Raw genomic sequence first — 27,345 nt, forward strand, 5'->3', positions numbered from 1 at the left:
GGGGTGCACTAAAAGAGCACATCCAATCACTTAAGACCCATGTGGTTGTACCTTAAGGCTGTAATCCTTAACAGAAACTAAGACTGCAATCAGAGATACATATGATAGGATTCGCTTCTCAGTAAACAAGCATAGGATTGATTGTAAGTCCCACTGAACTCAGTAGGACGTACTTCTGAGTAAGCAAGCACAGGATTATGCCACAGGAGTACTTCGAATCCCCAGCCAACACTGCAGTCTCAAACATATATGCAGTGCAATCCTACAGCTGAATGGGGGCCACAGCTCCATGGTGGAACACATGCTTTGCAAGAAGAAGGTCCTAGATAGGTTGACCCTATGAAAAGGAGGACAGGGCTCCTGTATCTTTAACAGTTGTATTGAAAAGGGAATTTCAGCAGGTGTCATTTGTATATATGGAGAACCTGGTGAAATTCCCTCTTCATCACAGCAGTTAAAGCTACAGGTGCCCTGCCCTCTTTTAAATCTGGTCACAGTATAGCTGCAGTATAGCTCCTGCAGCTTAAACAGTTGTGATGAAGAGGGAATTTCACCAGGTGCAACATGCATACAAATGACACCTGCTGAAATTCCCTTTTCTATGCAACTGTTAAAGATACAGGAGCCCTGTCCTCCTTTCCATATGGTCACCCTAGTCCTAGGTTCAATCCCCAGCATTTCCAGGTAGGGCTAGGAAAAGAATCTTTCCTGAAGAACTGGAGAAGCCCTGCCCGTAAGTGTTGACAATAATGGTCTAGATGGACCCATTGTCTGACTAAGTATAAGGCAGCTTTGGATGGTCCTATGAAGGAGGTCTCATTGGACATACACCTGAGTTGACATGGTTAGGTAGGGCGACCATATGGAAAGGAAGACAGGGCTCCTGTATCTTTAACTGTTGTCTAGAAAAAGGAATTTTAGCAGGTGTCATTTGTATGCATGCAACACCTGGTGAAATTCCCTCTTCATCGCAACAGTTAAAGGCGCAGGAGCCCTGCCCTCTTTTGTATCTGGTCAAGAGGTCAAGGCTCCTGCAGCTTGAACTGTTGTGATGAAGAGGGAGCTTCACCAGGTGCTGCATGCATGCCAATGACACCTGCTGAAATCCCCTTTTCTAGACAACTGTTAATGATACAGGAGCCTGTCCTCCTTTCCATATGGTCACCCAATAGGACTGCCACCTTGTCCCATTTTTCTCCCCTCCCCATTGCTCCATGCTGGAGCTCACTCCCAAGTCAACAAGTTTTTTAAGATCAGGGAGTCATTTCAAATTTGCTTGTCCTCTCAGAAGATCCCCTTCCGACAAAAAGTACAGGGAACAGAGCTTACCTTGAGGAATATGTCTCAAAAGGAGATGGCAAGGAGAACACTGACTCTAAGAAGGACAGGACTTAATGATTTATACCCACCCGAATATGCCCCCCTTGCCCATGTGACCATTTTCTTCATCAGCCCCACTTCGACCTTTCTCAATCGGCTCTTTCATTAGATTTCTGCAGGTCACAATGCTTGCGGCGGTGAGGTTTAACATTATAGATCATTTATATAGTTGGGGCTATATTAAATAGGCCTGTTCTCCTGGGGACTCCAAGTTACCAAAATAATACAGGCCCTGTTGTAATTAAACAACAATTGTTCCTCTGTTATCCATCTCTGGCGAAGTCACATGACCATTGCAGTAGGAACTTAATAAGAGGCAACGTTCCATGTTGAGAGACAGGTGAAAGTCTAGACTTCTTTAAAGACCCTGGCTACTCTGAGTGTTGAAAGGCCTAGAGGGTGTTGAAAAAACATTAAAGACTCAGTGGGCGGCAGGGCACAGGAATGGGGAAGTTGGTTTATCCTATATAAGAACATAAGAAGAGCCCTGCTGGATCAGACCAAGGGTCCATCTAGTCCAGCATTCTGTTCATACAGTGGCCAAGCAGCTGCCCACAGCAAACCCATAAGCAGGACATGAGTGCAACAACATTATATTGCCCATGTTCCCCAGCAACTGGTATACACAGGCATATTCCTTCTGATATTGGAGGTAGCACATAGCCATCAGAACTAGTAGCCATTGATAGTCTTCTCCTCCAAGAATTTATTTAACCCCTTTTAAAGCCATCCAAATTGGTGGCCATCGCTACATCTTGTGGGAGTGAATTCCATAGTTTAACTATGCACTGTGTTAAGAAGTCCTTCCTTTTATCTGTCCTGAAACTCCCACCAATCAACTTCATTTATTATTATTATTTATTTATATAGCACCATCAGTGTACATGGTGCTGTACAGAGTAAAACAGTAAATAGCAAGACCCTGCCGCATAGGCTTACAATCTAATAAAATCATAGTAAAACAATAAGGAGGGGAAGAGAATGCAAACAGGTACAGGGTAGGGTAAGCAGGCACAGGGTAGGGTAAAACTAACAGTAGAAAGTAACAGTAGAAGTCTGCACAACATCAAGTTTTAAAAGCTTTAGGAAAAAGAAAAGTTTTTAGTTGAGCTTTAAAAGCTGCGGTTGAACTTGTAGTTCTCAAATGTTCTGGAAGAGCGTTCATTGGTTCTCATATTATGAGAGAGAGAGAGAGAGAGAGAGAGAAAGAGAGAGAGAGAGAGAGAGAGAGAGAGAGAGAGAGAGAAATGTCTCCTTTCCCACTTTCTCTACACTATGCATGATTTTGTACAGCTCTATCATGTCTCTCCTCATTCACCTTTTTTCTTAGTTTAACAGTCCCAGATGTTGCAACCTTTCCTCAGAAGGGAGCTGCACCAGCCTCTTCATCATATGAGTTGCCCTATTTACTAAAAGCAAACTCATTCTCTGAGTGTGGATTGTTATGTAGCTCAGAGGAAGGTTTCAGAAGGCTTGTGGAAACCCCACGTTTTGCCGATTTACAAAAAAAAAACATTTGGGAGAAATACCCCAATGGGGTGAGTATTCTCAATGTCCATAGAATGCTGACCCTCCTCCTCCAAAACAGGAGGACTGTCCTCTACCAATTAGGGTACATGGCCACTCCAAGGGCTGGTCCAAGCTGCATATGCCCACCTCATGCTAGAGTTAAGATGCTCCATTAACTCCACATTGGAGAGGGCTGGAGTCTGGACCCAGCTAAGAACTTAAGAAGTGTCCTACTGGCTCAAGTCATTGGTTCATCTAGTCCAGTATTTTGTTCACAAGTAGCGAACCAGCTGTCAATAAGGAACCCACAAGTAGGACATAAGTGCAACAGCATCCTCCTGCCCATGTTCCCCAGCCATTGATGTATATAGGCACCCTGCCTCTGATACTGGCAATAGCATAACGACATCAGGACTAATAGCCATTGATAGCATTTCCCTCCATGAATTTGTCCAATCCCCTTTTAAAGCCATCCAAACTGGCGGCCGTCACTACATCTTGTGTAGCGAATTCCATAATTTAACTAAGGCTATTAATGGATACAGGAAATGATGGCTACAGCCTTAGCTAGACCTACTTGTTATTGCGTGGCAAAATATGTACCGTATTTCTTCGATTCTAAGATGCACTTTTCCCCATATAAACATCTCTAAAAACAGGGTGCGTCTTAGAATCGCGGGTGCGATTATTATTCTAAGAATCAAAGCTTTTTTTCTGTTGGTGGTACGGAAATCAGTGCGCGTCTTACAATCGATGGCGTCTTGCAATCGAAGAAATACAGTATTTATCGTGAGATTCCCCCCTTGTTTACACGCGGCGCGCTATGACCTCAGAGGGAGAGGCATCGCTCCCGCCATTTTGTTGTTGTTTTTAAGGGGAAGATGTGCACGAGCGCTCGTGCGCAAAAGGTAAGGTTGTTGGTTTTTTTTAAAAAAACTTATTTTCCCCGCTCCACCCCACCCCACCCTCGATGGGCACAGTGCTCCTGAGGAGCTCTGCGCCCCGTACGTGGGTCCTGGCTCCTTGCGAGGAACCGGAACAAACCGCGATGCCCAGCCACACATTCGGCAGATCGGGCTCAGCCCAGGACCGCGGAAAAACTGGGCTCAAAGGGTAGGGTGAGATCCTGGGGCAAGGGAGGGATGCCCTCCCTGATCCCGGGACCCCCTGTGTGTCATATGAACACACAGGGACGATCCTGGGGACCGCCCCAGGATTTCGCCCAGTCTAGCTATGACCTATATATCACCTCCAATGTCCAAGGCATTATTGCTGGGGAACAGGAACAGTAAGGTGCTATTACGTTCATTCTGGGCTTTCCTTGGACATCTGGTTGGCCATTGTGAGAGCAAAGTGCTGGAAGAGATAGATCTTTGATCTGATCCAACAAGCCTATTTTTTATGTTTGCATGGACCAAAAATGCTGTGGAGTCTCTGTTGGATCCTGGATTGGATTCTGGTTTTCATTTCCCCCCTGTTTTTACAATTACCTGGAAGACCTGGAAGAAGTGAGGAGTCAGCAGAACATAATCACTTAAAGGTCAACGTTTCAGCTGGACACTTATTGAATTATTGTGGGTAATGTATTTTCAGTAATCAATCAATTAGTGATTGCATCAGTGTACAGGTCTGCCTATATAAGTAGCTGTGTTGTGCATGTTTGTTATTCCCTCATCTTACCCCAACTGGATGTATGCTGTATTGATTGATCGTCTGTGAGTATTTGTATATGTGCTGCCATAACTAAATTATTACAACTGTCAGTAAAGGATTTACTTTTAACCTACAAGGAATCCTTTGCCTCATTGGTCTTTGCTGCGTCCTAAACTGAGAGCCGCTGCTACTACTGCTAGTCACTGGTTCAGCCTGTGATTTTCCAACAGTCTCTTCTCATTTAGAACTGGATGGGATACCAGCCTGATCTGGACCATGACCTAGCACTCTTCAAATACTTAAAAGGTTGTCACACAGAGGAGGGTCAGGATCTCTTCTCGATCCTCCCAGAGTGCAGGACATGGAATAATGGGCTCAAGTTAAAGGAAGCCAGATTCCAGCTGGGCATCAGGAAAAACTTCCTGACTGTAAGAGCAGTACAACAATGGAATCCATTACCTAGGAAGGTTGTGGGCTCTCCCACACTAGAGGCCTTCAAGAGGCAGCTGGACAACCATCTGTCAGGAATGCTTTAGGGTGGATTCCTGCATTGAGCAGGGGGTTGGACTCAATGGCCTTGTAAGCCCCTTCCAACTCTGCTATTCTATGATTCATTTTTTAACAATGTCATTTAGTGGCTGCAACCTGGCTAATAATGTAGGGGTGTTGCTCAGGAATTGTCTTCTTATCATTTAGAAAAACAAACTTCTAGGACAGTTTCCAGAATTTTTGTGTGTGCACACGTCTGTGTCATTTTTTGCACTTAGCTTGCATGCTGGCACTCAATATCCCATGCATGTACACTCAGGAGCCATGTGGTTGGTGAAATTCTCATGTGTGGGGTAGTTAGTTATTGCACTGACAGTTATGATTTGACTGGAAATGTAAGAGTGTCTGGTTTGTCGTTCTAGAAGCATTTTTCTGGCAGTCTGCAGCCTCCCTGTCTTCCCACACTTCCATTAAAGCTCAGGGAAAGATGTCATGAGATAACCCCTCCCTTGGGGCATTTTCAGAACAGGAAGTGTGGGCAGCCAAGGAGGCTGCAGAGCGATAGAGAGATGTGCAATGGAAAGAAGTCAAACACACAGCACTGTCAGCCACTTCGTATCTGAAAAACAGCTGAGAATGAGGCAGAAAAATTGAAGCCTTGTTCACCAAAGAAGAAAAATTGGGGGAAACTTGGAGGACAGATTTTGGCACAGAGCTACCAGGTACAGCTGGGAGAGACCCCTGTTTCAGATCCTGAAGAGTTGCTGCACCAGTATACAATACCGTCTATTAAGACAATACTTACCTGGATGAACCAATGTTCCATGCATTGTTAAGGCAGGTTTATAACCTGCACATGTAAGTGTAAGCAAGTTCTAAAGCAGGATTGCTTTTAACAGAGATCCAGTTAAATATATGCCCTTGTTAACAAAAAAATATCCAAGACAACATTGCAATATAATTCTTACATTTATTTTTATTTTTCAAATTCAGATCTGGTTAAACGCTGTTGACAATCCATAGATTGCATTCATTTACAAACTAATGATGAACACCATTATAAAATGCAATATACAATTTTTTAAAAAAATCATTTCATTACAGTTACACTTCTTGTTTGAGTTTCTCCTTCTATTAATTATGACACTTAGTTTAATCATTTCCCGGAAGGGAAAAGATTCTACCAAACAGGGAAAAACACATCCTCCTTCCTTGTTCTTCTTTGTAATAAACATCTGGGATTTCTTGAGATGGACAACGGAACAAAATCTCAGCATTGGTGGAAGGCTTCTACTTAGCGACAATTCAACTTGGGGATTTAAATAGATTTACAAATGCTTGCAAGGCATTTTTGCTTTAAAGCTGGAAAAACAAAGGGAACAGAATCTTAATGATCTAGGTTGCATATATGGAGATGGTTAAGTAATATAAGGTGCTCGTTCATGCATCCAAACTTTAGGGTTCAGTGTCACACGAACACTCCACCTTCCTTGGTTCTACTCACTATTCTCCTTTGCTTCTACCTACATGCTCCAGTCACATTTTTATGGCTGCCATTTGCTCAACTTGGGAAATACACAATTACTAGAGCCACCATTGTTTCGCACAATGGAGGCTCTGGGTGAGGACAGCCCAGACATGCATCTTCATTGGGCACTCTCTGTGAGTAGGGGTGAGCAGCAGCGGCTTGGCAGGTATCCAACAAGTGTTTCCGTCCATCCCTGGTTGTTAGGGGATGGGGGGAAGAGCCTGGCCCCACATCTGCCAGCAGATAGGTTGAGAGGTAGATCTTTCTCTTTCTTTAAATGCTTCAGCAAAGGCAAGACAACAGCTGAAGATGAGTTTCTATGCACTGGAACCTATGCCGGTGTAGCTATTTCTTTTCCTTTGCACTGAATTGCATTTAGGCTAGGGTGACCATATGAAAAGGAGGACAGGGCTCCTGTATCTTTAACAGTTGCATAGAAAAGGGAATTTCAGCAGGTGTCATTTGTATATATAGGGAACCTGGTGAAATTTCCTCTTCATCACAACAGTTAAAGTTACAGGAGCTATACTAGAGTGACCAGATTTAAAAGAGGGCCAGGCATCTGCAGCTTTAACTGTGGTGATGAAGAGGGAATTTCACCAGGTTCTCCATATATATGAAGGACACCTGCTGAAATTCCCTTTTCTATGCAACTGTTAAAGATACAGGAGCCCTGTCCTCCTTTTCATATGGTCACCCTAATTTAGGGGAGTAATGAGTAGAGCGCCTGTACAGCATAGTGGTTAGAGTGCTGGGCTAGGAGATCCAGTTCCAGTCCCCATTCAGCCATTATGCTCACTGGGTGACTTTGGGCCAGTCACTGACTGTCAGCTTAGCCTACTATACAGGGTTGTTGTGAGGATGACATGGAGAGGAGGAGGAGGAGAACCATGTAAGGTTCCTGAGGTTCCTTGCCAGAGGGAAAGAGATGGGGTATGAATATAATACTAAATAAAAATAAAATGTGATTATTAATGGATGGCAGTAATGGAAGAGGAATTGATTTTGAAACAGAATCTGGATCATCAGGGTGGAAAATTAATTGGGGATAGTAAGTAGATTAACCAAATTAATTTGGGTGTTCTGAGGGCGGGGTGTAAATTTGTTGAAAAAGTTGTTAATTTCATCATCACCTCTTCGCAGTTTTAAACTATGAATGACAGGCTGGGAGGCTTATTCCTTATATTGCTTTTTATATTGTGTTTTGTATTCATGTTTTTAAATTGTTGGTTGTTTTTATGCTTTTCATGGTTTTAATTTTTGTGAACCGCCCAGAGAGCTTTGGCTATTGGGCGGTATAAAAATGTAATAAATAAATAAATAAATAAATAAGCAGCTTATACATGTTTTTTTAAATACATGTGTAATAACGCAATTACTTGGATGGGAAATTAATTGGCTTGCCTTCTCTGAAATACAAATACTTTCAACATTTGCAGATATGCATATAGATCATAGGAAGCTGTTGTATACTGAGCCCGACTATTCTAGGCCAGTACTGTCAACACTGACGGGCAGTGGCTCTATGGGATTTCACACAGGCGGTTTTCCTCCCCTACTTGGAGATGTCAGGAATCGAACCCGAGACCTTCTGCATGTGCTCTACCACTGAGCCATTTTTGGGGGGAATTCTGTATCTCGAACCTGGAACCTTCTGCATCTGCTCTACCATTGAGCCATGTTTTTTGGGGAATTCTGTGTCTATGGGCCAGCGTCCCAGATCTTTCACATACCTAGCAATACTCCTGATAGATACCATTATCCACATCAAATTTCAGTTCTTATGCTGTCAAAGGTCAGATCTATCAAATCCTGCTAGCCAGATAAGAATTTGCCCCATTATATTAGAAAAAGGAAACTTTGAGTTGGATCTAGACTTACTAAAACAGACCTACTAAAATAAATTGGATTTAATTAAGTCCACACCATGTGGAACATCAACTTACTCTTGGAATAGGGTGTTCTTTTGACCTTTTCACAGATGTACATTGCATTTTTCAAGAACCAGGAATAGTGTTCAATACAGTACCTATAAATTTTAATGAGAATACGAAAATAAATCAATCAATAGAACATTTCTTTTTATTTACAGATTTATGTGCATCAACTTATGTACTACTGAAAACCAGGGAAACTTAGTTCTCATCCATGTTCATAATCCCCCTCCCCCTGATTTCAAAGGAATGGATGTGGGTCTAAGATTCCACCACATGCCTTTTTGGGAGTTTACATAGTTTCTGCCTTGACCAGAATGATGACAATATTCTCCAGCCAAGGGGGAAATGGCCCAGCTTCTGAATTGGTGCTCTGTGGCAAAATGTGACAGTCACACTGTGGCGTTACACCCCACAAGTCAGTTCCCTAATGTATGTCTGAAATTGGTAAGTCTGTGGTGCTTAGAATGTTGACCTGAGTGGGTGGAGTTAAAATGTCTGGGGGGGGGGAGTGATATATAAGGGAATGACTGAGGGAGACTTTTAGGTACTCTTAGAGTCTTTATCCTTTAGTGCTTCAGCTCTCTGTGTGTAGAGTACTTGGGTTCTGGAGAGTTTGAGGTTCAGTATAGAGAGTGGTGTCTTTTGAGTGGGGTGTGCAGATAGGCAGTTTGTGTAAAATAAACAATACTGATAATAAAATTCAAGTGTGAATGTGTGTGTGACAGGAAAGTGTGTATGTGAATGGGTGAAAGGATTGGATGAGAGGTTTCAAAAAGGGTTTAAAATGTTTTATTTTGAAACAAAGCTTGTGAACTTTTAAAATAAATTTTAATCATTTTGTTTTAACTACCACAAAAATCCCACGTGTCTGTTTGGCATTTATCATCTGAGGTTTATTCATTTAACACCCACTCTGACAATGGACACAATGGCCTTGTAGGCCTCTTCCACGAGAAGGGGCTGGCGGGATTGTTTGGAGCAGCTGCCATCCCTCTGTTCCTGCCCATGCTCTGTCACGTGTTCTTAGCCAAACCCTGAGCCATCTCACAAGAGTCACCCCATGGCAATAAAGATAAGATGGGCAGGGGTAACAGCAGCCTGAGAGGCAAGGAGGGGTGTATGGGAGCAGCGGAAGTTGTGCTTCAGGTGGCAAGAAAGCTTAAACCAGGCCTGGCCATAATGGTCAATCAGATGCCTACAAGAACACGAGGTTTCTAGTTCTCTCCCGTTCATGTTTCCCAGCAACTGGTATTCAGAATATTTATTTATTGCATTTGTATGCAATAAATAAATTGCATAGCCGAAGCTCTCTAGGCAGTTCACATAAAAGAGTACACTGCTTTGGATCCTGGGGTTAGCCACCATGGCTCGTCACCATTCTAAACTCCTTTTAAAGCCATCCAAACTGGTGGCCATCGCTACGTCTTGTGGTAGCAAATTCCACAGTTTAACTATGTGCTGTGTGAAGAAACACTTCCTTTTTTCTGTCCTGGATCTCCCACCAATCAGCTTCGTGATCTGACCCCTTTGGATTCTAGTATTATGAGAGGGGGAGGGAAATTCTCCCTATTCAATATCTCCACACCATGCATAATCTTGTACAGCTCTAGCATATCTCTTGCTTATTCACTTTTCTACTAAATTAAAAACCGCCAGTTGTACGAACTGTTCCACCAGCAGCCTCATCACATTAAAGTGCAGTTCTCCGGACCTTTTCCAGCTATAAAATATCGTTTTCGTGATGGGGCAACTAGCACTATACTCAGGATTCCAAGTGTAGCCTCCACCCTCAAAAAATCAGGGTATATATGTGAAAGAATGTTTTGACCCCATTTGCAATGCTTTACAATTATTTGCAATTATATTCAGAGGGCAACCAGGATGATCAGGGGTCTGGAAACAAAGCCCTATGAAGAGAGACTGAAAGAACTGGGCATGTTTAGCCTGGAGAAGAGAAGATGGAGGGGAGGCATGATAGCACTCTTCAAATACTTAAAAGGTTGTCACACAGAGGAGGGCCAGGATCTCTTCTCGATCCTCCCAGAGTGCAGGACACGGAATAACGGGCTCAAGTTAAAGGAAGCCAGATTCCAGCTGGACATCAGGAAAAACTTCCTGACTGTTAGAGCAGTATGACAATGGAATCAATGACCTAAGGAGGTTGTGGGCTCTCCCGCACTAGAGGCCTTCAAGAGGCAGCTGGACAACCATCTGTCAGGGATGCTTTAGAGTGAATTCCTGCATTGAGCAGGGGGTTGGACTTGATGGCCTTGTAGGCCCCTTCCAACTCTGCTATTCTATGATTCTACGATTTACACTGAGCAACATTTGCCATTTTTATACACATTTTGTCAGCTTGGAGAGATCCTTTTGAAATATGAACTTGCTGAACCCAATTATTGACATGCTCTATTTTTTCTTCCCTTCTCAAACTTTTACATCCAACAGAATCCATAATTTCAGGTGTTGAAAAAAAAAAACTTTACCATAATGATACAGCTGTATCTTTTTTTAACAGAAACTCAAAAGGCGTGTTAACTATCCTTTCGCCTTCCTCATATTTAGATTCCTGGATTAACACAAACAAACAAGGTGAGTCATCTTCTACCTTTTACCTCATCACTTTGTCTCTTGAGTAGCTTCTGTCCCGTGTGCAAAGGCACTGCTGATAAAATTTGCACAGCTCCATGACACAAGGATTGAGCTTTGCAAGTGTGCTGGGTGGTGTGATCACATTGCTGCCTTTCTTGATTCCCTGTGGACATCCTAGGGAAGAAAATAGTGATATGATCCCAAAGTAGCTCACGTGTTTGGTGTAGCAAATCCACGGGAATAAGTCGTTAGTAGGCACATCTAATAGTTTATTTACAAAGAACACAGAAATCTGCCTTCTACTGAGTCAGACCATTGGTCCATCTAGTCCACTATTGTCAACACTGACCGGTAGCAGCTCCCCAGGGGTTCAGGCAGGATTTTTTAATAGCCCTAACTAGAGATGCTGTGGATTGAACCCGGGACCTTCTGCATGCAAAGCAGATGCCCTACCACTGAGCCATGCCTCTTCATATCAACAAAGAATGCTTCAGAGGTCCTTCAGTGCTGACAGCAGAACAGCTGATTCTTTCATCTTCCTTCTAAGAGGAAAGGGAAAGGAACCTTTCATGCAAGCACTGAGTCATTACTGACTCTTGGAGGGACTCTTGGCAGGCCTTATAGCGGGGTGGTTTGCCGTTGCCTTCCCTGGCCATTATTTTACCGACCTCGGGAGGATGGAAGGCTGAGTCGACCCGAGCCAGCTGCCTGAAACCAGCTTCCACTGGGATTGAACTCAGGCCGTGGGGAGAGTTTCAGCTGCAGAAACTGCTGCTTTACCGCTCTGCGCCACACGAGGCTCTATAGCTTCTAAGAGGAAGCTTGCAGTATTTCAGCTGTGACAGAATTCCATGATGGATTCCCTTGGGTTGACTGATGCCAACTACTGAAGTGAGATTCCTTGACAATCCCAAATTGTGTCATTTGCTGGGGTGGGGGGAAATAGACCGTTGTTTTTTGGGATGAAGATGGACATAATATTTTGATACAGTGGAAGGATCTTCACTGTGTTTGGTCCCAAAGAGCCTTTCCTCTCCAGGTTCAAGCTCTTTGGGTGTCGGAGGGGGAAGAAAGAGGAGCAAGGACAGTACTACAAGTTTGAAGCTGAAGATGGCCTTGCATGTTACTGATTGGCCATTCTTACTAAGTCACCGACATATCTCCCCCTGGGTTGGCTGCCCCTTCCCCATGAGGTCCTCATGTTGTCACCAAGAAACCTCCCATTGGAGCTTTCCTGAGAAGTTTTGCCAATGAGCAACCTGGACAGTGGGGCCAGCAGCAGGGCTGGCCTGTGACAATGGACAATATGGTGTCCCATTCCTACTCCGTGTAGAAAAGCCAACTGGATTGCCAGTGGAATCGGTCTTCAAAACTGACACCACACCTGAAGACAGCAGGCTATCTAAGGGGGTGCAGGGCTGACCATGTGGCACAGATCCCTCTCCTCATCACCTTGCTATAACCTCACAGTATTATTGTCCCACTTAGCATTCTATTGAGAATCCGCCTGGGCCTGTAAGGACAGCAGACATCCCTGCATCTGGCCCTCACAGGCCCAGGCAGACCTGCCTGGTGCTATGACAGGCCCACGTTTGACTGCTATTGAGGCTTTGTCCCTTTCCCCCCACTGTGTTAATGGCAGTCACTTGACATGGGGACAACAACAACAAAGTATGCTTTCCAGGACCTCTGGGAAGTATGCTAATGGTGTGGCCAGGAGAATTGCACACTTTCCAGAGGCCCCAGAAAGTGTGCTTTGCCAAGGGCTCACTCAGCCTCCTTGAGTGCTCAGCAAAGGCTCTTGCGGCCTGGCTCCTTGAAGGTGAGCCGGGTACGTTTGCGGGGCAGGCCCCCTGTGAGTTCTCCAAAACCGAGTCCCACTTTGCCTCGTGGTAGGGCCAGCCTGGACCAGATGTGACCACAGGGCTGTTTTTTGGCTTGGTAGCTCATACAGAGAGCCTCGTGTAGCGCAGAGTGGTAAAGCAGCAGTTTCTGCAGCTGAAACTCTCTCCCCACGGCCTGAGTTTGATCCCAGCGGAAGCTGGTTTCAGGCCGCCGGCTTGGGTCAACTCAGCCTTCCATCCTCCCGAGGTCGGTAAAATGAGTACCCTGTTAGCTGGGTGAAAGGTAATAACGGCCGGGGAAGGCAACGGCAAACCACCCCGCTATAAGGCCTACCAAGAAAATGTCAGCGAAAGCTGGCATCCCTCCAAGAGTCAGTAATGACTCAGTGCTTGCACGAGAGGTTCCTTTCCTTTTTTCCCCAGCTCATACAGACCTGCTTCTGTGCTATTAATCAGGGGTCACCATCCCTCCTTCTAGAAAACAGGTCAGCCAGCCTAATGCACGACCACTTCAGGTTGGCAACAGCAGTTTATCTCAGCCAAAAAGGGTTGCATCCCAGTGAAGGAACACTTTCTGCCCCACCCCCCACCCCCACCCCACCCCCCACACACTGCTTTTTTGTCTTGTCCAAACCTTCCTCCTCTGTTAGGCAGCCTTCACCAACCTGGTTCCCACTATGCTGGCTGTGGGGTTATGGGAGTTGCAGCCCAACACGTCTGGAGAGCATGGGGTTAGGGACGGCAGCTGTAGGGAGTCTTGCGGTAATTGGGACAGCTTTGGCTATGCATTGGAAATCCAGACTCAAGTGTGCATTTTTTGCAAGCTCTTTTAACAGTAATCTCTTTGGACAGGGTAATTGGATTCCCCCTTCCCCACCCCGCCGTAATGCTTTGCATTCTTTATGGCTTCAGTTATGTTACATGATAGGAGAGGTTAGGGAGGTTACCCTCAGAGTAATGAGGCACTGTTGACATACACCTGAGTTGTCGGAGACTGCCACAAACTTAATTTAAAATGGCATTCGCTGATGGCATTTGGTGCTGTTATCTTCAAAGAGACAGACATAAAACCACTTTAGGTGCTGGATGAGCTAGCAAGCAAGGTGGAATCCCTTCCTTTAAAGTCGCTCTGGCCTCCAAACCAGCCCTTGTCTTGTTCTGAGTCATCCCTCCTCATCCATTAAAGACAGTGTATGACCTTGGGACACTTGTTAACTCATAACCAAACCTACCTCACAGGGTTGTTGCACAGATCAAACAGGCAATGGACTGAGCTCTTTCGAGCAAAGATCGGATAGAAACGTGAGGCCAAGATGTCTAGACCGATGCTGGCTCTGGACTGTACAGTCACCGGAGACCAACACTTTGTGCCCAAAAATGCAGATAAACCAAAGTAAATGTTTACGATCAGGCCACCAATTGAAATAAATAGATTGCTAATGCCCCCAGTTTTTCCTACGGCAGGATATTGCAGTCTGAAACATTCAGCCACAAGAGCATTTTAATGCCAGCTTCTTAGACTGAAATTGATTTTCCCATCATCATTTTATGGGCAAGTGACAAGATTCAGAACAGAACACAGGAGTCGGTGGCTCCCCAATCTCTTAGCATGGCCTTAACTCATGGGAGCACAACCCATGGATCCCAAGACATTATTTGCATCCCCCATGACCCCCCCCACTGCCCAAATTACCATCTAATTTGCAGGTGGTGGTGCTGACGACACTCTAGGAATCATCACTCAGAGGGCCTGCTTGCCAGAAGACACTCTAGAAACCAGCACTCAGATGGCATCCTTCCAAAAGGGCACCCTGGGAACCAATATGCAGAGGTCCTGCTTCTCAGAGCACCATCCAGAGACTGACACTCAAAAGGCTTGCTTTTGGGGGTTTTTGAGGGAATGTGTGTATGTGTCAATTATGAGGTTGTGAATATATGTGTGTGCTCACAAGTTCTCACTTCACCAAGAATGCACACGGCCTTCGGGGACCAAAAGGTTGTGCATCCCAGCCTCCACTGACAAAATGTTTCTAAAACAATGACAAAATTGATGGGTTTCATTGTTTTAATATGAATCAGCTAAATACAATCTCATTCTCAAAATAGTTTCCTTTGGAATGAAGGCTTGTTTGCAAGATGGGATTGTGTTCAGCCACAGTAAGTAGCTGGGAGCCTTTTCTTCAGAGATCTATTTACCCAAGTGTTCTCTTCCTTTATGCCCTTTCGATTCAAAGCATCGGCTCTGGTGAAAGGAAGAAACATGCAATTTCATCATAAGGACAACTACTTTCCTGGTATCATCCCTGCCCCGCCTTTTCATTACACCCCCACAGAGAAGGCAGAGATAATGGATCATTTGCAACAACATGGAGGGGAAGAGGATGTTCTTGGAGGCGAAGAACGGCCACACATCGCTGCGCCTCCGACCGGGGACAAGAGACTCATTCTTCTCCAACTCTCCAGCCCTTGTTACCTGTTTGAAATGAACCAGTCACATTTGGGTAAGCAAGATATATATGTCCAAGTGGAAGAAAGCCAAAAGGAACAGTGGAAAGACTGAGAAGAAAAATTAATTGTACCTGGTATCATTTCCAAACGTGGAAGGGAAGTCTTTTCAATCCATGCTTTCATCTCTGAGACTTAAAACCAGCCTTCTGCTTATGGTGGATGTCTCAGGTGGAATATCCCAGGGACAGCACTTTGAAAACCTGAAATATTGCTCACTCCGGCTTCCTGTAATCCGTGCCTTCCCTAAATTGGTGCCTTCAAGATGCACTGAATTTCAATGGCTGTTATTCCCAGCCAGCATGGCCAATGGGAAAGACTGTGTTATCCCATTTACCATTTTCCTGTTGTCCGCCATTTTGTTTTGGGTGCTTTATGGCTGGCTTCAGTGTACTAATTTTCACAACTAGCACTTCTACTCTTCCTTTTGAAATCATAAACATAGGCATGATAAAGAGGGATGGACCCTTTTCAGCAAGTCTACAACACATCACAGGACACTGCCATATACCATGGGGGAACACTGGTCTGCCAATCCAGCCCATTAGTCTTTACTCACACTGGCATTGACTTTCCAGTAACCTTAGGCAGGGTGGACTTTCCCAGGGCTGCTATGCAAGATCCTTTTTAAAAATGGAGATGCCAGGGATGGGATCTAGAACTTTCTGCACACAAAGAAGGCACTCGGTGGTGTAGTAGTAGATTTGGAAGCATAGGCATTTGTCATGATAGTCTCCAGAGCCATGCCCCAAGGGAAGTCCAAAAATGCAGGCAACTGTGTTGACCCACGTCAACAAACCAGATTCTAGCAGTTTTCATCTTCACCAAGAACAGATCATTTGTAAATGAGTTTTCATTGCCCATTTGAGACCAAGCCAGATCCAAAATATTTTTGTGTTACAACAGGGAACAAGATATTAGAGGTGTGTGGATTCACCAACGCCAGGCTCAGAGGGTGCTCTCCCTGCTGCCCCAAGCATTCTCGAAACAACCCTGTAAGATACTGTTGCTAGGAAAATTCATTTTCCTCCAGCTAAGATTTGGGTACAGCTGGGCTAAGATGGACCAGAGAATTCTGAGGGGGTTGGCAGATGACATCAGGGTCCCTGCTAATAACAAATCCCTGAATCCCTGTGAGCCCAGGCTCCACTACATCACTGCATGCACTCCTCCACTCAGCTATAGCACAAGAGAGCACCAAGGCATGCTGCAATACCCAGGCAGTTCCCTGGGCCCTAGTCTTCCTTTCCCTCTGGTCTATTCAGCTGGGATAGCAGGCAGCAAAGTGACCCAAGGAACAGGCCTGACAGCTTCCCAAATTCACACTTTCCCTACCTTCCCCCTTTCCTATCCCACAGCATCCATGTTCGAGAACATCAGAGAGGGCAGGGAATCAAAATAAGTCGAATGTCATGTTCATTTTACCACCCACCAAGGAAATCCAAGTCAATACTAAGAAAACAGAACCTGCCACAACACAGAACAGAAGTGTGTCTTGGCTCTAAGTCTTCAACATGTGCAACCAACATGTTTAGCTGATGTGGTCACAAGGTCTAGAGACTTGCATTTTGAAAAGAAAGAAAACAAGGTCTCGGCATGGGAAACATATTACAGAGACATCATAGCAGGAGGACGGACCATCCCCACTAACCAAAGATAGGAATCTACTGGAAATATGTTTCTGAGAAGCTTAGGCTAAAGCAGGAATATTGACCTCAAACCCGGCGGCCAAAACCCCTGATCGCCGCACACCCTTTTCTTGGCCACCCCACTTTCCACCAACTGCTGATTGTTAGGTGGTTCCCCAACGTTTGTGTTTTCCCCAACTGCCCTATTCTAAAAGGTTGGAATGCCTCTCCTAAAGCTAAGGCCATGGCTAGACGGGGCAATATCCAGGGGATCATCCCTGTGCGTTCACATGATGCACAGGGGATCCTGGGAGCAGGGAAGGATGATCCTTCCCTTGCCCCGGGATATCGCCATTCCCTTCCCTCACCACACACACAGTCTTGGGATGATTCCGAGACCGCAGGATGTGTGGCCTGGCATTGCGGTTTGACCCGGCTACTCGCGAGGAGCCAGGAACCAGGCACAGAGCTCCTCAGGCCCATCGGAGGTGGGGTGGGGTGAACGGGGAAATATTTTTTTATTTAAAAAAGACCTACATTTTGCGCAGGAGCGCTCGTGCACTCTTCTCCAATTAAAAAAAAACAAAATGGCGGGCGCAATGTCCTCTTCCTCCCAAGACATCACACGCCATGTGTAGACTGAGCGGGACGATCCAGCGATCATCGTATTGCGAGATCATCCCCCTCCACCCCCTCATCTAGCCGTGGCCTTAGTTTCTTTAAGACAGAATTTGCTGGGATTTGGGCCCTCCCCCCACAAGAATCGGGCCCCCAAGAGCTTCTTCAGAATTGAACTTGGCCCTCGGATTGAAAGAGCTTACCCACCCTGGCTCTAAGGTAGCGCTTTTAAGCCATTTGGGACCCATGGGCTTATTGGGGGACTTCAGACACTGCACCACCACAAAATGCCTCATCAGTGGATCATTGCCTTGGCATCTACCTGTCCTGTCTCTCGATTTTAGGCTGCATCTTATTCATGAAATACCCTTGTTTCTGGTCTATTGAACACCACAACAGGGATGTGCCTGACTGAGTGGGGAAGTCCAGCGGAGTCCTCCACCCCCGTCCTCTCGGACCCAGTTTGCCGACCTGTAACAGCCACCTGCCCTTATCTGGAGACTCCATTGCACACATCAATGGTGGCTCTGGAAATTGCATATTTCCCAAGTGGCATAAATGGTGGACATCAAGGCCCCATTTACGCAATGGGGGAAATAACTCAATCTCCAAAGCCGCCATTGTTGTGCACAAGGAGGCTCCGACTGACGCGGCTGGCCCCGTGGCTTCGTTGGGCACTTGCCAGGCTTCGAAGGGGCTCATGGGGGCTCATGAGTGGGGGTGGGGAGTGGCAGTGGCTTAACAGACCTGGACACAGGTGAGCCTGTCCATCCCTACACTGCAACGGCCCATTAATAAGGAATTGTCTAATTCAGCTAATTGCTGGCCAAATTATTCATTGTTAAGGACAGATACAAATCCATGTATGTATATTTAAATAAATAAATAAATAAATAAATGGTTTTTAAAAGTTTCGTGGGTGCCAGGAGGTGCCACCCTGCAGACTCCTGCTCTATAGGTTGGCTGTTGCGGCTGCTCACATGGCTTTTGCAGGGTGATAAGAGGGCCCAGCATTGTTAAATCTTGCTTGACTTTGGCAGTTCAGCATCAGATCTTCCATTATCCAGTCCTAAAGACATGCTCATCAGCTTGCAATGCCACCATCAATATTCTTGCAATTGATTCCTGTTTGTGTGTTCCATCCTGAGTGCTTGCTTGCTTGAGGGTCAGTCCTACCCATCACGTGCTAAGCAGAACATAGAACTAGGCTCAAGAATTCCCAGGACCAGCACAATTTCAGCACGGGGGGTGGGGGAGTCCCTGCAAGGGACAAAGAAGCAGCACCTGTTGGATGCCTGTTTGCTAGGCATCCATTAATGGCACAGTAGCCCTGCCAGTTTAAAAAAAAGGGGGGATGGGGGAAGCCAACCTAGTTAGGAGGATCAAGTTAAAGTTCACTCAGTTGCTTGAAACAGAACCTTCCACATTACGGATTTATATTTGCAAGCAACACTGCATTTCATTGTGACGAAAAGACGGGAAGCAGGGAAGATGTAACCCACCTTTGGATACATTCTCAGGGGAATGTAAGATCTGGGGTTCAGCCAGTTCAGGAACGCAACTGGAGAAGTCATCTGCGCACAGTCTCCTCATCTCCACTTTCAAACAAGGGACTCCAGCCCGCAGTTTTAATTGAGACAAGATTCCACAGAGATCAACAGCCTTGTGTTCCTAGCTTACCATGCAGGACAGCAGTGCTCGATGCTTTGGCTCACCGCCGTCCACATCTTCCCTGGACAGCGCTTACTAGATACCAGCCTCTATACCAAGGGTGAGCAAGCTGCGGCCCTAGAGCCAAATGCAGCCCTCAAATTAATTCAGTGTGGCCCTCAGCCTAACTCCTTCCTGCTCTGGAGGAACAAACAGGGGGAGAGAGAAAAGGAGGTGGTTGAAAGAGAAAGGAGATGACCCATCCAGGCCTGGCTCTAGCCCTGTCCACCGACTCCAGCCCCTCTCTTCACCAACTTGTGCCCCCTGACCCTGGAAGGATCATAGCCTCAACACGAAGAAGACTGCCCACACCTGCTCTACACATTCTTCCTAATCTCCATGTATGTACAGCTTGTACGCCACAGGCTCTGTGCACAAGTTTAGAGGAATACAAGGAGGTCTGGTGTGGGACCAGCCTGGATGGCCTCCAGATTTGTGGAGGACCCCAGCACGGTGCCCTCTGGTGGCTTCTCTCAAAACTCAGAGGTGTGGGGCTTTTTTTGATAGTGACTCTGATCTACTGTGGGATATTAGAATGGTGACTCACAGCACGGATCTGAGTGCTGGGTGGTACTGGTCTGAGGACGCTTTGACCTCGCGCCAGGAGGCAATCATTGAACGTTGCAAAAGGGTGCCCTTGTTTTCTGTTTTGTTCTGCCTTTTTTGGCCCTACCAGCAATCCTGTTTCAGAAATACAAAACAGAATGTAGATCTTGATACATATTGCATTTAAAGGAGATTCCAATGGCTTTAAACATGTTTTTAACTGGGTTCCTCGAAGTCCTGGTGTTCTGATCAGGCACCGGAACTGGTGGAAGTTACCTGGCAGGGAAGACACCTTGATCACGAAGGAGGTTTTCCCAGGGTGAGGCTCGTCCATTGCACTCTGGGTATGCTGAACCCTGCGATTTCCCCAAATGCGAAAACTCGACTGCATAATTTGTGGTCATCCTCATCTGGATTGGACCAAGGGCCATTTCCCTTCTAAATCCACGGGGAGTGGAAAGTAAGTGTGTGTGTTCTGCACCTACTCTCAGGAAAAACCTCCCTCGTGCAGTTCAGGCTTTCCCTGAGCTGTAAGTAAATGAATCCTGCCGCTCCTTGAATTTTGCTGGTCCTTGAATTGTTTTTACTGCAGTTGTTTCAGTTTTGTGCTTTTCCTGTTGTGTTTTTAATACTGTATTTAAACGTATTTTAATATTTATTGTGAACCACTGAGGGATTTTATTATATTCAGCAGTATACTAATGCCAGAAATAAATACATAAATAAATAAATATATAATAGCTACTTTCATTTCCCTTCTGCAGTTTATTTATTTATTAGACTGATAATAAATAATTTGGAAGGATAGCTTCCAAATCACGTGAGGTAGTGGTTCCCCTCTATTCGGCACTAGTTAGTCCTCACTGAGTACTGCCTCCAGTTCTGGGCACCACACTTTAAGAAGGATGCAGACAAGCTGGAGAGAGTTCAAAGGAGTATGACACAGATGATCGGGGGTCTGGAAATGAAGCCCTATGAGGAGAGATGAAAGAACTGGGCATGTTTAGCCTGGAGAAGAGAAGATTGAGGGGAGACATGATAGCAGTCTTCAAATACTTAAAAGGTTGTCACACAGAGGAGGGCCGGGATCTCTTCTCGATCATCCCAGAGTGCAGGACACAGACTAATGGGCTCAAGTTACAGGAAGCCAGATTCCGTCTGGACATCAGGAAAACCATCCTGACCATTCGAGCAGTATGATGATGGAACAAATTATCTAGGAAGTTGGTGGGCTCTCCCACACTAGAGGCTTTCAAGAGGCAACTGGACAGCCATCTGTCAGGTACGCTTTAAGGTGGATTCCTGCATTGAGCAGGGGGTTGGACTCGATGGCCCTATAGGCCCCTTCCAACTCTATGATTCTATAATTTATGTTATTTATTAGATTTATATACTGCCATACTGAGAAATGCCCTCAGAGTGTTTGAGGAAATTTGAGCATGACTTTATTAGAAATGAGCATAATTTTGCAGCCTATGGCAAATTCCTTAACGCAGATTAATTGGCTTCAGGACTAGGAGCTTGATACAATTTTAGAATTCCCGCATGGGCCAGATCTACCCCAAGCAGGATATAGCACTATGAAAGTGGTATGAAAGCAGAATATGGAGGCAGGATCTACGCTACTCCTTTATAGCAGTATTGAAGTGCACTGACAACTGTTGGGGCCCATTGACACATGCCATATACCGCTTTCGAGTGTTATATCCTGCTTGGTGTAAATGTGTCCTCAACAGTTGTCAGTTCACTTCAAAACCACTATGAAGCAGTAGTGTAGATCCTGCCATAGTTACACAGGCATAAGGAGGTACACAAATGAATTTGGAGCATTTGGAATTTTGGATATATGCGATGCCGAGATAAACAGAGTAAACAGATCTACAGGAAGGAACTTATTTCTAAAACATTTTTTCGCATGCCCAGCTATGAATAAACAGCAAACTTTGTTTTATAAGACAGAGGTACTTACTGGAATACACCTTTAATAAGATGCCAGGCCTTTGTGAAGGTGTAGCTATTGTAGGTAACGGCACATTCCCTGCCAGTGAAAGGAATAGAAAAAAGATCAGCAAGGCTGCATTATACACTATGCCAATTATGCTTTCGAGTAGGATCCCGTTGGGATTGCTGCTGTAGTTTAAGTTTCCGTTAATGCCTCTCTGTGGAGTGTTGGCTATTCCTTTTCCCTATGTTGTACTCTTTAACATTCTGCACAGCTCAATAGTCTCAACCCATGTAATAGAGGAGCAATGACCACACTCCCAGCTTGCTGCATGGGGGTGGGATTTAAAATCTGATTAGCATGTGTATTATGAAGACCACTATGCTGCACCATGACAGATTCTAAGCATTCTCAAAGCAGGAGAAGCATGTTGATATGATAGCCTCTGCGCTGCCGAAGCAGACCATGTGGCGCATTAAATCTTTTAATGACTCACAGGCCCAAGCTGAAGTTTGGGATGGAAGAACCAAGGATGCTCGAGCTTCCTCAAATGCTCCAAACTTCACTTCAAAGCTTGGTTTGGCTCACTCCCATTCTCGTTGGGGACCTGTTCATTTGGATGGAAAAAGCTCCACACTTTTCAAAAGTTTTGCATTTTGAGCCAGGGAGTGTGGATTTTGTTAAATCCATTCCATCTGTGTGTCGTGGATTATTAGGCATCTTTTGCTCATTGACAGAATGGGATGATTTTTTTTTTATTGGATGTATGACGATCTCATTCCTCTTTGCAAATGCCCATGTGCACTAATGCACAGTTGCACCAATGTGCATTGGTGCAGGTGCACAAGTACTTAAATGTCAAGTGTGCAAATCCCTCCCCCACCCCAACAAAGAATAAAATACATCAGTCTGTGTGACTCAAGAAAAACTGGTCAGCCGCAAAGTCCACAGGTCAGAGTCACAGAAACCTGAACTCATTTGAATCCATTGTAAATTTCTGTAACATCCCCAATTCTGAGGAAATCGTGCATTTTGGAAGCGTGCATTTTGCGAATGCAAGTTTTGGAATTTGCAAACGTTTTTTGAGATTTCGTTTGGGGATGCAAATAGGGAATTTTTGAGTGATTTGCAAACAGAAATGGAATCGTCATATACCCCTAGCTATGGTGTCAACATACCAACTGCTAAAGCACAACTTACACAACCACTTCCATGTCATTTTTGAAACACCCGACCCAAATTAAGTTCACCATGAGACAAACAGCTTCGGGGATTGTTACTTTCAACATGCTTCTCTCCTGCTACTGTAGCCATTTAACATCAACTGCCCAGTGCAAGAGGTGCCCTTCATGAGACTTAGATTTTTCTGTGATCCAATCCCTGGGGCCAACCATGACCCAACCAAGTGGGCAGGGAAGATCAAGCAGGTCTTTGAAGAAGGATCTAATTGCATCAGCCTTTCCCACGCAATTGGTAGTGATGTGCAAACCATCAAAAATTGAGATCATCAAAGTTCTCCACAAGCTCATTCCAATTTGTATCTGTATCAGATTGCAAGCATTGTTTTTGTTCTCACATGAAAATCCATGCATATTCTTGTGCATATGTTATCAATCATGCACATTTTTGGAAATGGACACATTTTTCAAATGTATTATTTTCTGCAGATTGCACTGCAAACTCAGAAAGTTATGGACTTCAGCCGGAGACGCCATTCATGTCTGCATTCAGGTAAAACAAAATGAATGGAAATGATTTTTTCATACAATTGGCATCCTCTGCAACCCACAACTGTCCCCGGCCATGTGGCTGTGACATTCACATGTAGCCTCACTGCTGTACTGGATCTCATCAGGGAAATGTGGTTGCCAGTTGCCACATGGCTGCACTTCAGGGGCACTCAAGGGGTCAAGGAAAGGGTGGTGTCCAAAGACAATTGGAGGGACATGGCTGTGCAACTCACATAGTAAGAGCTTCAACACACACAGAATCATGCTCAAAATCTGGATGTCTACATCCAAAGCATGTATTCTACCACCAACCCAAATCTCCCTATACTGCCATCAGCTCACATGGATGTTCCTTTGAAGCACAGAAACAGAAATGTGGGAGTTATGGCATGGCTATTCCAGAATCAATACTAAACACACACACCCCATCATCAAGGAGTTTGCACACTTCAAGATCAAATGGAATATTGTTTTTTTGGGGGAAGGGGTCTGCACCCCATAATTCAAAAGAAGCTCACCTGCCTGGATTTGCTGAGGTGCTTTGGTTATTCTAGAAGAAACTGGCCATGTCAGGAATGTATAAGTTTCAACTGCAGAAGGAAAACCAGAAAAATGTTAGCATCCTTCACTATCAGGACAGTGAAGATTATTTTTGCAGCACCAAGGATTTTGCAGAAATATATCACATCTGTTCCTCAACCAAGTTGAGGGGTTCTCAGGTGGTTCCCCCATGCACTGATGCACCAAGGGACCACAGGTTTGGCACACGAGAAGGGGCTTTACATATATACAACTTACAAGGACAGAGCCCTTCCACCCAAGGGGTGAAGCTGACTGGGCTAAGATACCCACTTGTGTGAACAAGATCTATGGACATATGTTGGTATGCATGTAGATTGGTATGTGCATAATGCTCCTTCTCATAGGAGCCAAATGCTCAGAGTGTGGGGTGGTGATGGCCACTAGCATCTTAATTGCAACCCCCTATTTTAATGAACTACGTGAGCATATTTCTATTATTCACAAATGATTAATTTGGATTTTCATAGACTTTGCCCAGGAAGCTCAAGGAAAAAATGATCTAATTACTGGATGAGCTGCAGTGAGTTTGCCCATTACAAGGGATAATGCTGTCCTAAGCTAGATCCCACACAGTCTTCCAGAGCAGCCCCATCACACAAAGATGAACTTAAGGAAATGAAAGGGGGGGAAATGCAAGTGTACACTAGACAAAGTCCCACCGGAGTAACAGGGGCTTAGGGTGGTATATAGGGGGGCATGTTTTGAAAAGCAAGTCAAGCACAATTAAAACAGATCTGTATGGCATCACACTCTACTTCAAAATATTGTTCACAACCTGGCGTACTCCTGGTCTCACCACTGCTGCTCGATAGTGAGACAGCATCTGTGTCTTTTTCCCAATTTCTCTTAATGCAACAGCTGCATCCCCACTTGGAAATAGGGATCTCAGGAATGTAACACCTGCTCTGGTAACTTCAAGGTTGGACTACTGCAATGCACCCTACACTGGGCTGTCTCCCACAATGCAGAGCAGGGTTACTCATAGGGACCAGCTGGAGAGATCGGATGCACTACATCCATCAAAAAAAGCAGGCTCTGGCCTACAGAAGCTTCTGTCATAGTATATTGGCTAGTTGTTAAAATATCAAAAGGCCTGCGGTGGCAGTTGTTCTGCTGCAACAGAGCTGCCACTCTGAAATCTTTCTAACAGATGATGTATTCATTAAGAACATTAGAACATCAGGAAAGCCCTGCTGGATCAGACCAAAGGCCTATCTATTCCAGCATTCTTTTCCCAGAGTGGCCAACCAAATGCCTTTTAGAAGCCCACAAGCAGGACATGGGAGAAACATAGCAGCCTACCACCACCACCACCCATGTTTTCTACCACCTGGTGTTGAGAGGCATACTGCCTCTGACACTAGAGATAATATAGGGCCATCATGAGTAGCAGCCATTGATATCCTTCTCGTCCATGAATTGCTCTAATTCCCTTTTTAAAGCTGTCCAAGTTGGTGGCCGTCACTACATTTTCTGGCAGAGGATTCCATATTCGGACAATATGTGGTGTGAAGAAATATTTCCTTTTGTTTATCCTGAACCTCCCACCATTCAGCTTCATTGGACATCCCCAGGTCCTAGTATTATGAAAGAGAAAATGTCTCCCTATCTGGTCACCACACCTAAAAAAAGATATTATAGACTAGAGCTGAAAAAGTGCAGAAAGGGGCAACAAGGTGATTAAGGGGATGGAACATCTCCCCTATGAGGGAAGGTTACAACAGCTGGGATTGTTTAGCTTGGAAGAAAGGAGGCTGAGGGGAGACATGATAGAGGTGTACAAAATGATGCACGGTGTGGAGAATGCTGATTAATGGGAGATTCAGGAAAGAAAAACGGAAGTACTTCTTCACACAGCACTTAGTTCAATTATGGAGTTCACTACATAAGCTGGACCCAGGCACAATGGAGAGGTGCCTGGCTGCTGCTTCCTCCCTCACTGGTGGCCTCTGCTTTTATCATGTTCCCCACACCAATTTTCTATGCTAAAATGCTTCAAGCATAAACTTTCCTCATAGACGACTTGTTCCCAGCCCCTTGATCATTTTGGTTGCCTTTTTCTGAATTTTCTCCAACTTTACAATATATTTTCTGAAGTGCAGTGGCCAGAACTGAAAACAGTATAATAGACAACAAACTCAACTCACTGGAAGGAAGATGTGTTTTCAATGCATCCAGTCCTTGTTCTGTAGAAGGAGAAGCCAATGGCAAAGGAATTCCTGTAGCTGAAAGTGTTGAATAATAAAATTATCTGTACCTTCCAAACATCCTCCCCCCAAAAAAACACCCCACAGAACTAAAGCCATTGATCTGACAAAAGGTAAGCACTGCAAAATGTACACACATTGGAAAGGAATATGGACTAAATATGATGTGGGACTCTTAGTGAATTTTGAGATTTTCCGAACAAAAGGGGAGATCTCTCTGTTCTTAGAAAGATTTCTAAGGATAATAAGTTTTCTTGAGGGCTGGAAGCATCACTTTTTAAAAATAATAGTTATTTGACTGAAAGCATAGGGAACTTTTAAACTCCACTCCTGCTTTTCTCCGTCCTGCCTTTAGACGAGATTTGTCAAAAGAAACACACACGTACCTCAAGAGCAAATTATTCTTTAAATAAAAGGATTAAAATTCCCCTAACTGCTGGATTGAATGTTGATCTCTTCATTTATATTGCCCTGTCAAATGAACCATTTTGCCTTCAGTGAAGTCTTCACAGAGCCAAATGTGATTAACCATTGTTTTCACTCTGTGATCCCGGATTGTTTAGGATTTTGTTCATTTTATTTATTAAAAATGATGTCTTTTAGGCCACCTTTAAGGATAAAACCATGTAAACATCCTAGGAACATAGGGAGCTGCCTTATACTGAGCCAGACCCTTGGTCCATCCAGCCAGTGTTGCTGACACTGACTGGCAGCAATGGCTCTCCAGGGTTTCAGGTGTTATTCCTTTCCTCACCCTACCTGGAGAAGCCAGGGATTGAATTGGGAACCTTCTGCATGCAAAGCAAGTGCTCTAACACACTGAGCTACCAATAACTGGGGAAGCAGGGATTGCAGATGGCACCAAACCAGCAGAAGCTGGCTGGGAGGGAGGGCAATGACACTAAACAGGAGAAAGAGAAATGGCGAATATTCACAAGAATTGTT

At 44.9% G+C, this 27,345-nt stretch overlaps 2 protein-coding genes and 1 non-coding gene across 3 annotated transcripts in view; 1 reads left to right on the forward strand and 2 right to left on the reverse strand.

Moving 5' to 3' along the window:
* Nucleotides 1–5,861, reverse strand: part of OC90 (otoconin 90) — a 38,114-nt gene extending 32,253 nt beyond the window's left edge. The window contains exon 1 of the mRNA XM_063131332.1: nt 5,837–5,861. Coding sequence (XP_062987402.1) covers nt 5,837–5,861 — 25 coding nt within the window. The remainder of the gene's footprint in view (nt 1–5,836) is intronic.
* Nucleotides 5,862–6,349: 488 nt separating this feature from the next.
* The window catches only part of HHLA1 (HHLA1 neighbor of OC90), a 35,000-nt gene continuing 14,004 nt past the window's right edge, over nt 6,350–27,345 (reverse strand). The window contains exons 12-15 of the mRNA XM_063131333.1: nt 24,130–24,201; nt 11,112–11,262; nt 8,506–8,588; nt 6,350–6,393 (exon numbers count right to left, since the gene is read on the reverse strand). Of these exons, the coding sequence (XP_062987403.1) occupies nt 6,350–6,393; nt 8,506–8,588; nt 11,112–11,262; nt 24,130–24,201 (350 nt within the window). The remainder of the gene's footprint in view (nt 6,394–8,505; nt 8,589–11,111; nt 11,263–24,129; nt 24,202–27,345) is intronic.
* LOC134402034 (U1 spliceosomal RNA) lies at nt 20,208–20,367 on the forward strand. Its single transcript, XR_010025687.1, has one exon. It is a non-coding gene; the product is annotated as a U1 spliceosomal RNA (small nuclear RNA).

This window comes from Elgaria multicarinata, chromosome 7 (genome assembly GCF_023053635.1).
Source record: "Elgaria multicarinata webbii isolate HBS135686 ecotype San Diego chromosome 7, rElgMul1.1.pri, whole genome shotgun sequence".
In the NCBI taxonomy this organism is placed as follows: Eukaryota; Metazoa; Chordata; class Lepidosauria; order Squamata; family Anguidae; genus Elgaria; species Elgaria multicarinata.